The sequence below is a fragment of the Lagenorhynchus albirostris genome, chromosome 1, assembly GCF_949774975.1.
Source record: "Lagenorhynchus albirostris chromosome 1, mLagAlb1.1, whole genome shotgun sequence".
Classification (NCBI taxonomy): domain Eukaryota; kingdom Metazoa; phylum Chordata; class Mammalia; order Artiodactyla; family Delphinidae; genus Lagenorhynchus; species Lagenorhynchus albirostris.
Window position 1 is genome coordinate 27,067,774 of NC_083095.1, and position 12,805 is coordinate 27,080,578.

General features: G+C 39.0%; 1 protein-coding gene and 1 long non-coding RNA gene across 7 annotated transcripts in view; one reads left to right on the top strand and one right to left on the bottom strand.

Annotated features, from left to right (window-relative positions):
* Positions 1 to 12,805, bottom strand: part of TTLL5 (tubulin tyrosine ligase like 5) — a 308,457-nt gene that overhangs the window by 278,910 nt on the left and 16,742 nt on the right. For all 6 annotated transcript variants that reach the window (XM_060133277.1, XM_060133541.1, XM_060133455.1 and 3 more), the window contains exons 4-5: positions 9,661 to 9,743; positions 7,833 to 7,939 (exon numbers count right to left, since the gene is read on the bottom strand). In XM_060133277.1, the coding sequence (XP_059989260.1) occupies positions 7,833 to 7,939; positions 9,661 to 9,743 (190 nt within the window). The remainder of the gene's footprint in view (positions 1 to 7,832; positions 7,940 to 9,660; positions 9,744 to 12,805) is intronic.
* LOC132511351 (uncharacterized) overlaps positions 1 to 12,805 on the top strand; it is a 36,859-nt gene that overhangs the window by 22,283 nt on the left and 1,771 nt on the right. The window lies entirely within an intron of this gene.

A 12,805-nucleotide genomic window follows, 5' to 3' on the forward strand; every position in this document is an offset into this window, starting at 1 on the left:
GGAAATCAAAAAATACCTAGAAACAAATGACAATGAAAACATGACAACCCAAAACCTATGGGATGCAGCAAACAGCAGTTCTAAGAGGGAAGTTTATAGCAATACAATCCTACCTTAAGAACCAAGAAAAATAGTCTCAAATAAACAACTAACCTTACACCTAAAGCAATTAGAGAAAGAAGAACAAAAAACACCCAAAGTTAGCAGAAGGAAAGAAATCATAAAGATCAGATCAGAAGTAAATGAAAAAGAAATGAAGGAGACAATAGCAAAGATCAATAAAACTAAAAGCTGGTTCTTTGAGAAGATAAACAAAATTGATAAGCCATTACACAGACTCATCAAGAAAAAAAGGGAGAAGACTCAGATCAATAGAATTAGAAATGAAAATGGAGAAGTAACAACTGACACTGTAGAAATACAAAGGATCATGAGAGATTACTACAAGCAACTCTATGCCAATAAAATGAACAACCTGGAAGAAATGGACTAATTCTTAGAAAAGCACAACCTTCCGAGACTGAACCAGGAAGAAACAGAAAATATAAACAAGTCAATCACAAGCACTGAAATTGAAACTGTGATTAAAAATCTTCCAACAAACAAAAGCTCAGGACCAGATGGCTTCACAGGCAAATTCTATCAAACATTTAGAGAAGAGCTAACACCTATCCTTCTCAAACTCTTCCAAAATATAGCAGTGGGAGGAACACTCCCAAACTCATTCTACGAAGCCACCATCACTCTGATACCAAAACCAGACAAAGATGTCACTAAAAAAGAAAACTACAGGCCAATATCACTGATGAACATCGATGCAAAAATCCTCAACAAAATACTAGCAAACAGAATCCAACAGCACATTAAAAGGATTATACACCACGATCAAGTGGGGTTTATCCCAGGAATGCAAGGATTCTTCAATACAGGCAAATCAGTCAATGTGATAAACCATATTAACAAATTGAAGGAGGAAAACTATATGATCATCTCAACAGATGCAGAAAAAGCTTCCGACAAAATTCAACACACATTTATGATAAAAACCCTCCAGAAAGTAGGCACAGATGGAACTTACGTCAACATAATAAAGGCCATATATGACAAACCCACAGCCAATATTGTTATCAGTGGTGAAAAACTGAAACCATTTCCACTAAGATCAGGAACAAGACAGGGCTGCCCACTCTCACCACTATTAATCAACACAGTTCATGAAGTTTAAGCCAGAGCAGTCAGAGAAGAAAAAGAAATTAAAGGAATCCAAATCGGAAAAGAAGAAGTAAAACTGTCACTGTTTGCAGATGACATGATACTATACATACAGAATCCTAAAGATGCTACCAGAAAACTACTAGAGCTAATCAATGAATTTGGTAAAGTAGCAGGATACAAAATTAATGCACAGAAATCTCTTGCATTCCTATACACTCATGATGAAAAATCTCAAAGAGAAATTAAGGAAACACTCCCATTTACCATTGCAACAAGAAGAATAAAATACCTAGGAATAAACCTAGTAAGGAGACAAAAGATCTGTATGCAGAAAACTATAAGACACTGATGAAAGAAATTAAAGATGATACAAACAGATGGAGAGATATACTATGTTCTTGGATTGGAAGAATCAGTATTGTGAAAATGACTATACTACCCAAAGCAATCTACAGATTCAGTGCAATCCCTATCAAATTACCAATGGCATTTTTTACAGAACTAGAACAAAAAATCTTAAAATTTGTCTGGAGACACAAAAGTCCCTGAATAGTCAAAACACTCTTGAGGGAAAAAAGTGGAGCTGGAGGAATCAGACTCCCTGACTTCAGACTATACTACAAAGTTACAGTAATCAAGACAATATGGTACTGGCACAAAAACAGAAATATAGATCAATGGAACAAGATAGAAAGCCCAGAGATAAACCCATGTACCTATGGTCAACTAATCTATGACAAAGGAGGCAAGAATATACAACAGAGAAAAGACAGTCTCTTCAATAAGAGGTGCTGGGAAAACTGGACAGCTACATGTAAAACAATGAAATTAGAACACGTCCTAACACCGTACACAAAAATAAACTCAAAATGGATTAGAGAGGGCTTCCCTGGTGGCGCAGTGGTTGAGAGTCCACCTGCCAATGCAGGGGACACGGGTTCGTGCCCCGGTCCGGGAAGATCCCACATGCTGCGGAGCGGCTAGGCCCATGAGCCATGGCCACTGAGCCTGCGTGTCTGGAGCCTGTGCGCCGCAACAGGAGAGGCCACAACAGTGAGAGGCCCACGTACCGAAAAAAAAAAAAAGGATTAGAGACGAAAATGTAAGACTGGATGCTATAAAACTCTTAGAGGAAAACATAGGCAGAACACTCTTTGATAAAAATCACAGCAAGATCCTTTTTGACCCACCTCCTAGAGAAATGGAAATAAAAACAAAAATAAACAAATGGGACCTAATGAAATTTAAAACCCTTTGCACAGCAAAGGAAACCATAAGACCAAAAGACAACCCTCAGAATGGGAGAAAATATTTGCAAATGAAGCAACTGACAAAGGATTCATCTCCAAAATTTACAAGCAGCTCATGCAGCTCAATATCAAAAAAACAAACAACGCAATCCAAAAATGGACAGAAGACCTAAATAGACATTTCTCCAAAGAAGATATACAGATTGCCAACAAACACATGAAAGAATGCTCAACATCATTAATCATTAGAGAAATGCAAATCAAAACTACAATGAGATATCATCTCACACTGGTCAGAATGGCCATTATCAAAAAATCTACAAACAATAAATGCTGGAAAGGGTGTGGAGAAAAGGGAACCCTCTTGCACTGTTGATGGGAATGTAAATTGATACAGCCACTATGGAGAACAGTATGGAGGTTCCTTAAAAAACTAAAAATAGAACTACCATACGACCCAGCAATCCCACTACTGGGCATATACCCTGAGAAAACCATAATTCAAAAAGAGTCATGTACCACTATGTTCATTGCAGCTCTATTTACAATAGCCAGGACATGGAAGCAACCTAAGTGTCCATCGACAGATGAATGGATAAAGAAGATATGGCACATATATACAATGGAATATTACTCAGCCATAAAAAGAAACAAAATTGAGTTATTTGTAGTGAGGTGGATGGACCTAGAGTCTGTCATACAGAGTGAAGTAAGTCAGAAAGAAAAAAACAAATACCGTATGCTAACACATATATATGGAATCTAAGGAAAAAAAAAAAGGTCATGAAGAACCTAGGGGCAAGACGGGAATAAAGACACAGACCTACTAGAGAATGGACTTGAGGATATGGGGAGGGGAAGGGGAAGGTGTGACAAAGTGAGAGAGTGGCATGGACATATATACACTACCAAACATAAAATAGATAGCTAGTGGGAAGCAGCTGCATAGCACAGGGAGATCAGCTCAGTGCTTTGTGCCAACCTAGATGGGTGGGAGGGAGGGAGACACAAGAGGGAAGAGATATGGGGATATATGTATATGTATAGCCGATTCACTTTGTTATAAAGCAGAAACTAACACACCATTGTAAAGCAATTATACTCCAATAAAGATGTTTAAAAAAAAGATATCTAAGAAAAAAAACACAAGAAAACTCTTAGAGGAAAACATAGGAAGAACACTCTTTGACATAAATCACAGCAAGATATTTTTTGATTCACCTCCTAGAGTAATGGAAATAAAAACAGAAACAAACAAATGGGACCTAATGAAACTTAAACGGTTTTACACAGCAAAGGAAACCATAAACAAGATGAAAAGACAACCCTCAGAATCGGAGAAAATATTTGCAAACGAATCAATGGACAAAGGATTAATCTCTAAAATATATAAACAGGTCATGTAGCTCAATATTAAAAAAACAGGGCTTCCCTGGTGGCGCAGTGGTTGAGAGTCTGCCTGCCGATGCAGGGGACACGGGTTCCTGCCCTGGTCCAGGAGGATCCCACATGCCGCGGAGCGGCTGGGCCCATGAGCCATGGCCGCTGGGCCTGCACATCCGGAGCGTGTGCTCCGCAATGGGAGAAGCCACAACAGTGAGAGGCCCGTGTACCGCAAAACAACAACAACAACAAAAAACAAACAACCCAATCAAAAAATGGGCAGAAGACCTAAATAGACATGTCTCCAAAGAAGACATACAGATGGCCAAGAGGTACATGAAAAGCTGCTCAACATCACTAATTATTAGAGAAATGCAAGTCAAAACTACAATGAGGTATCACCTCATAACAGTTAGAATGGGCATCATCAGAAAATCTACAAACAACAAATGCTGGAGAGGGTGTGGAGAAAAGGGAATCCTCTTGCACTGTTGGTGGGAATGTAAATTGATACAGCCACTATGGAGAACAGTATGGAGTTTCCTTAAAAAACTAAAAGTAGAGTTACCATATGACCCAGCAATCCCACTACTGGGCATACACCCAGAGAAAACGATAATTCAAAAGGATACATGCACCCCACTGTTCACTGCAGCACTATTTACAATAGCCAGGAAATCGAAGCAACCTAAGTGCCCATCGACAGATGAATGGATAAGAAAGATGTGGTACATATATACAATGGAATATTACTCAGTCATAAAAAGGAACGAAATTCGGTCATTTGTAGAGACATGGATGAATCTAATAAGACTGTCATAGAGTGAAGTAAGTCAGAAAGAGAAAAACAAATATCGTATATTAACGCATACATGTGGAACCTAGAAAATGGTACAGATGAACTGGTTTGCAGGACAGAAACTGAGACACAGGGTAGAGAACAAACGTATGGACACCAAGGGGGGAAGCGGCGGGGGCAGGGGTGGTGGTGTGATGAATTGGGAGGTTGGTATTGACACGTATACACTGATGTGTATAAAATGGATGACTAATAAGAACCTGCTGTATAAAAAGATAAATAAAATAAAATTCAAAAGTTCAAAAAAAAAGAAAAGAAAGATTGTAAAAAATTTTTTTAATAAATAAATAAATAAAATAAACTCTTGAATGCAAGGGTATGTCAAAATCAAAAAAAAAAAAAAAAGCAAACACTGAACCAGAGGATAAGAAAAACAACAAATTCTTCTACAGTTACCCAGTATTAGTGGTCTCCAAACATTTTTGCTTGGTGCTCCCGATACAAATTTTGGGAAACTGTATCCTTTTTGTTGGTGGCATCTAAGGTTTTTCATCATAAATTTAAAATGTTCCAAGGGATCCAATGAATGGCAAATATAATTTTAAAATAAAACTGTAACAGTATCCTTTTAAGTATATTCAAGGGAACCTAAATAACATCAGGATTCACCAGCCACTGTACATTTTAAAAGTACTATAAAAGAAAAGGCTCTTTTTGTCAGTAAATTTTTCACTTTTTACAATACTATACTTTTAACTGAAAGTAACATATGAACAGGAAAGTACACAAATCACAACTGCAGAGCATGATGAATTTCGGTCACCTGTGTGAACACCACTGAGCATAGAACATTCCCAGCACCCCAGAAGCCTCCCCTACTCCTGCCCAGACATCCCCCAATTCACTTTTGTTTTTACTTCTTCCATTCCATTTCCCCCAAAGAACAGCTTAGCCTAACAGAACATATTTAATGCTTGTAAGTCTTGTACATTATATTATACCTTCTCTACAACGAAAATATGTATACAAATTACATTTAATATTTTTAAGTGTCCTGTGATCATAAGGCCGTACTTGTTATACATATATTGACCTATCATTGTAAGAACATAGTACACAATTCATCAAAACACCGTAAATATTTTAAATTTTTATTAAAATGTACATTATACTAACATCAATTTCTCCGTTTTGATAACTATACTATGGTTATAACTGATTTAACATTAGGAAAACTGGGTAAAGGGCACATAGAAACTCTATATTATTTTTGCAACTTTTCTAAAAGTCTAAAATTATTTTTTTAAAAAATTACATAAGAAGAGTACACAATAATATTGGAAACATTTCAAGTGTTTCCATTCCTCTTGCATGTGAGTTAGAAGTCTCTGGATTAAAAAAGACTTCTAACTTCTGGTGCTCTGTATTTTCTTAGAAAATACAGAGCACCAGAAGCCACAAAGTATACTGCATTTAGGTAATGGATTATTAATATTCCCAAACATACATGTACAACACATTCAAAGAGAAGTGAAGAAAATATAGGTTAGAATTTATTAATACTGACTGAGTCCAAATTGAGGTGGAATTCCTATACACCTACAGGAATAGTGCAAAAACTATCGAAATAAATAGTATACTACTAACAGGAATTAGGAATGCAGTCTCTACTGTGAGCTATTTTAAGACTGTTTAAATACCTATTTAAAATAGTTGCATCTGATTCACTTCAAGCACCCAGTCACACATTTAGAAAACCAAATCCACATCTTCCAGGCAGTAAGGAAGAAAATAAAGTTTAAATTATTTTCTGCCCATGAAGCTCAGACATAAAATAAAACTGGAACTTGTTATAAAGATTCAAAATATACATTTATCTAAGATTATGAAGAAACTATTTGACATTAGAGACAGCATAGGCTGGGTATTTATACACATTGACTGAGTATAAGACAGTAGAATTGAATAATCAAGAAAGAGCCTTCGTTTCTAAAAAATGAGGAGACAAGTATATGAAGTGACCGAAAACAAAACTTGTTAGCATGAGTGAGTACCTGGGGCATAAGTCCTGGAAATAAAATATAACTCAACCACTGAGCAAATAACAAAATTCCTATTAGATATGCATCTCTTCATTAGACAGATGAGATTAGCTGCCCTCTTCTCCAGTAGGTCATGTATCTCTCCATAGTTGAAAATTACTCACTGCTAGAATAAGGCAGCGTTTCAGCATCAATTCTATTCCTATTTTCTCTTTCATAGATGTAAACACTGATAAACCTTGTTCACAAATATAATAGCTAACACTTATATAGTGTTTACTATGTGGCAGGCATGTGATGTTCTAAGCACTTATTAAATCCTCACGATAGTCCTACAAAGTGTGTGTCATTAGTACCTTCTCTTTACCAATGAGGAAGCTGACGCTCAAAAAGCTCACTTGCCCAAGATCAGTCAGCAGAACTGCGATCTGGGCCCAGGTTAGCTGGCTGCAGAGCCCGTGCTTCTAGCCACTAGGCAATATTGCCTCTCTAGGCTGATGTTAACCAGTGAGACTGGCTGAAGTTTAATATAGCAATACCATTCAATTCTTTGAACTCTTTTCTAATTATATGTCAAAAGTCACAAGATGACCTATCTTTAAATCTTATATTTAATGATCTATCAGCTGACTACTTGATTATGTCCTTCTTCAATTCTGTTAAAGCAAAGAAATGGAAATCATTACCATGCAAAAAGATTCGTTATGCTATTACCTGAATTAAACACCAATATTTTTGTTCCTTTCTTTGGAACCCTTGAAATTTTTACACCCCAGGACAATGCACCATATTAAGATTCTAGGTGGGCCGTTCTTTTATAAAGGGAAAAAACAGTAACTATGAAAAAGAAGGTGAGAAGGGAGAACCTATCCACATGAGGGGCTCACAAGCAGCTCAATTTTAGGAAAGAGAATCTATGGGATTTGCAATCCAGAAGTAGTGTATTTTAAAACCATCCATCCTACAGAGTCCTTGCGAAGTCTTCAGGTATGTCCAGGGATGTGAACACCTCAGTCTGATTTGCAGACTGCTGCCCTATATCACAGACTTCTTTTGTTTTTAAAGGATGTTAATTATCTCTGCTGGCTACATGCCTCATGTCAGGTACCTTTAAATGGAGCAAAGTAGCTACAAGAGCATTACCTGGGAAAGTGATTAACCTTTTGTGCTTCAGAGAGGGTGCGAAGTAAAAAGGGCTTCAGGTGGGATCCTGTCCACATTAGGTTATAGTCAGTGCTGCTTGGGTGAACCTAAGGGCAGATAAAAAGACAAGATAAGAAACACCAGAGGGACTTCCCTGGTGGCACAGTGGTTAAGAATCCGCCTGCCAATGCAGGGGACACGGGTTCGAGCCCTGGTCCGGGAAGATCCCACATGCCGCGGTGCAACTAAGCCCATGCGCCACAACTACTGAGACTGCGCTCTAGAGTTCATGAGCCACAACTACTGAGCCCACGTGCCACAACTACTGAAGCCCGTGCACCTAGAGCCCGTGCTCCACAACAAGAGAAGCCACCGCAATGAGAAGACCGTGCACCGCAATGAAGAGTAGCCACCACTCGCCACAACTAGACAAAGCCCGCACGCAGCAATGAAGACCCAACGCAGCCAAAAATAAATAAATAAATTTATTTTTTTAAAAAAAGAAAGAAACACCAGAGACAGCCCCTGGAAGAATGATGGAAGTAAAAAGTCATAGAGATTTTTCATCCACAGAGCACTCACAGGGGTGGGTCAGTTAGGATGTGAGCTTAGTAAGACAAAAGCTGAGTGTACAGAACAGAGGGATAAGCAAGTTTAAAGAATAAGAGAGTTGGACAAGTCTCACATGCAAAAAGTAGAATTAATCCTTTTATAGAAGTCCATGATATCTCTAAATATTCTTGCATATCAAAGTGAGAGATGAGGACCCAACCCCAAAACTCCCTTCTCAGACTGTCCTTATATCCTTGCAGATGCTGGGTATAAAGTGATGATCAGATCTAAAACCTTATAGTAGCAAACCAACTTAGAATTCATTCATTCATTCATTAGAATTCATCTGTCCATTCATTCAACAATTATGTACTCTCTGCCTCTGATGTGACAGGTACCATGTTAAGCCCTGGAAATAAAACAGCAACAAAGACAGTATATAAACTGGTATCAGAACTTCCTCAAAATGTCTACTTCATACCTCAACCTAGGATAAGAAGCGAGCAACCAGACTTTTATCAACTGTCTCAAAATATCCACAGTGGAAATCCATCCAGCATTTTTGCCTTTGCCTTTTGATGTCAAATCCCCATTTTCCCAATTTTCTTTGGGAATAACATACTCCTTGGTTTTAAAGGACCTGGCAATCACCTGGTCCTCCCTTCCCCCAAGGAGTGGACCCTTGACCCAAGCTAGGCTAATCATTCTATCTCCAGAATATGGTTCTTTAGCAGAGAAAGGCACGAGGACAATGAATGCAGTCGATTCATTCCACAGCAGTAAAGGTGGTCTTGAAGACTTGTTGCCAGATCCCTGGAGCTACTGCATTCTCTCTTCTTCCAAAGGTCTGCTTTTTCATCTTTTCCTCTGGTTCTGCTAGCCATTCTATGTACATCTTAACTATAAATCCCTTTTGGTTTATGTTGGGCAGAGTCTGTTTCTGTTGCTTGCAATCAAAGAGGTTTAATTGGGTATTAAACAATTCCTTATGGGAAACTCTGCCTCTAGCCCATGCCTAAAAATACAGCAAGGAAAAAAAAATTTTTTTCCCCTAAAAAAAAGCCCCACAAAATCTTGTAGAAATGTTTTCCATGTATTTCAAGGAAAAACTGGTAAAGTGACTCAGAAAGTCAGAAAGTCAATGCAAGTTCTGCATCATCACTAAGGAGTGGTCCCGTGTACTTTCTAGAGCTGGCCCTGTTAGCTGACAGTCAGTTAGGTGGCTAGGATTTTCAGCTTTTGAGCAGATAAGGTAAGGTAGTAAAAATGAGCTTACTTCATGAAATCCATGGGCTGTCAGGATGCTGCGAACCAGGCGACTGTCTGTTCGTACGATCTTGTAAGACAAGTGATAACGTTCTAAAGAAAAACATAGAATCAAGTTCAGTAACCAGAAAGTTAACTATAGAGAAAGAAATAAACTGTAAGATGGTGGCTGGACTAACTACACTCAATAACAAAATACTGTTATCCTTAGGCTACTATAAGTAGGTTGAGGATTATTTTGGACTAAGGGTCCTAAACCTGAGATTCACTGACTGTCACTAAACATGGATGGGGGTGGGGCGGGGGGAATGACATCCCTGTTTTCACCAAATTCTAGTTCCAATTTAACATTACCTTCAATTAGGAATGTAGGCAACAAAGGAGAATAGTATGAGCAATGCCTGTGACTCTGCCACCAACAGATATCAGGTATTCTAACATTCTTTTACAGTTGTTACAGTTATCTCAAAAAATCACTTATTCTCAAAAAAAAAATCACTTATTCTCTGGTGGCCTAGTGGTTAGGACTCCGGGCTTTCACTGCGTGGTGCAGGTTCAATTCTTGGTCGGGAACTGAGATAATGAAAGCTGCACAGCACGGCCAAAAAAAATCACTTACTCCCACAGTATTTAAAAATTATGGCAGTGAACAGACCTACCACTAGATCATGTTATTTAATGCACTAATAAAAGGCATACATATCACAAATTTGGTTTTTAAAAATATTTTGAGAACTATATTTTAATACAATTTATTTTCTTGTAGTCTTACGTATTTTTAAAATACACTTAGAAAACATTATTCTGAGAAGAGACCCATAAGTTTCCCCATACTGCCAACGCCACCCACTGCACCAAAAAGGCTAAGAACGCCGTTCTAAATAGCCCTCATGTGCAACAATGTTGGTTACCAGCATATCTTAGACCAGAGGTTATAAACGGATGACACAAGGGCCAAAACCAATCTGCAGACATGGTTTGTTCGTTCCTCCTTGTGCTTTAAAAATAAAATTGAATTAATTGCTAACCTTTTGAAATTGGAAGAATTCATATAAAAATCTAGATTTCTGGGGGCTTCCCTGGTGGCGCAGTGATTGGTAGTCCGCCTGCCGATGCAGGGGACACGGACGGGTTCGTGGCCCAGTCCAGGAAGATCCCATGTGCCGCGGAGCGGCTGGGCCCGTGAGCCATGGCCGCTGAGCCTGCACGTCCGGAGCCTGTGCTCCGCAACGGGAGAGGCCGCAGCAGTGAGAGGCCCTCGTACCGCAAAAAAAAAAAAAAAAAAAAAAATCTAGATTTCTGGACTTCTCTTGAAAACCCTGACAACCCTGGGCTCTCTCTCTGGCAAGGCAAGAGTCAACCAGAGAAGTGCAAGTGCTCCCTGCAGGACAGGCCTGCGCTGTCCAGTTCAGCACCGTCCCCACCTGACCTGCTTCACTCATTCTTATCTCCTGCCAGGCCCCTGAGAGCATTCTGTGCTTGTGACCCCTGTCTAAGAGGAATGTCTGTAATCATGTGAGGTTTCTATATATCCCCAAAGACTAAAGTTTTCTCTGGCGCATTACATTCAATCTCTTTCTATGCATCACTATCAACTGTTAGCTAAGAATTCTACAGAACAATTTTTTTAAAGGACCGCATACTGAACCATTTCTGAGTGAGTATAATACAGAAACTTATGGACAGGCTCTGGAACAAAATTCAGCCTCTACAGTCAAAGATAAGCATTTCTTTTTATAACTCTATGTGAAAATATTCATAAATCCCTGCTGCTACTTGCCCAGCCCTGGCAGGAGCACCATGCCAAGCAGACACAGGAGGATTGGAATGATAAGGCCAGACACTCCATACTTCTCATTCTTGCGGCAAACTTTAAAGCCCAGTTACAAGGTTTTCCCAATGGTCAATCACTAGTATGTTGTCTTTGCAATATTTTTATAAGAAAAACAGTGCAGAGTTTAATGTAAGCAACAGCACAGTGCACTGCTCAAGAGTTTGTGTTCTAAGGTTTCCTAAAGCTTACCTCTATAAAAACAATCAATAGAAAGAGAAATCAGCTGAACTCTGTTTCATTCTAGCAATAAGCAATATTCAACCATGGATATATGAACCAATTAGTTTTGTAAACGCTCAATTCATATTATGAAGAAATGGATTTTTTTTTTACTTTTATGTTTATTATTTATAAAAATTTTAATTTATTCTTATTCTTTTGCTCAACTGTATATTCATTAAGACTGTAAGATAGCTCAATCCAGGACACATTCAATCTTTGGAGATATATGAACATAATAAATCTAATAAGATATAAAAAAAGGAGTTTGTGTTCTGATTCCAAGTTGGGGAAGGAAAGTACAAGATAGGTGTGGAATAGCTTGCTATGCCAAAAAAGAGGACAGTCACAAGGATTGAGAACATGTCACAAGGATCTTTTTTTTTTTTTTTTTTCCACCGCTGCGGCCTCTCCCGTTGCGGAGCACAGGCTCCAGACGCGCAGGCTCAGCGGCCATGGCTCACGGGCCCAGCCGCTCTGCGGCACGCGGGATCTTCCCGGACTGGGGCACGAACCCGCGTCCCCTGCATCGGCAGGCAGACTCTGAACCACTGCGCCACCAGGGAAGACCTTTTTTTTTTTTTTTTTGGCACAAGGATCTTGAAGGGGCTCCCCAAGGCCAAATTTGAGGCAATCTGAATGTAAAAATGAATACTGACAGAAAAAGATTTTAACTCACTTATAAGAAAGAAAACAACCCATGAATCCACACTGCTAAGAAAGTGAGAAGGTATACTACTGGTTTTCTAGGTCAGAAGTACGATACAAGTGTCATCAAGGCATTGGCAGGACTGCGTTCCTTTCTATAGGCTCTGGGTAGGGTCCACTTCCTTTCCTTTCCCATCTTCTAGAGGCTGCCCCTATTCTTCTTCTATCTTCAAAGCCAGCAATGACGGGTCTAGTCCTTCTCACACTGCAACAGTCTGACTCTTCCTCTGTCTCCTTCTACTTTAAAGGACTCCTGTAATTACACTGGGCCCACTTGAAGAATCTCCTTATCTTAAGGGTTAGCTGATTAGCAACCTTAATTCCATCTATGACCTCAATTCTGCTTTGCTAAGTCAGGTAACATTTTCACAGGTTCTGGGGATTAGGAGGTAGA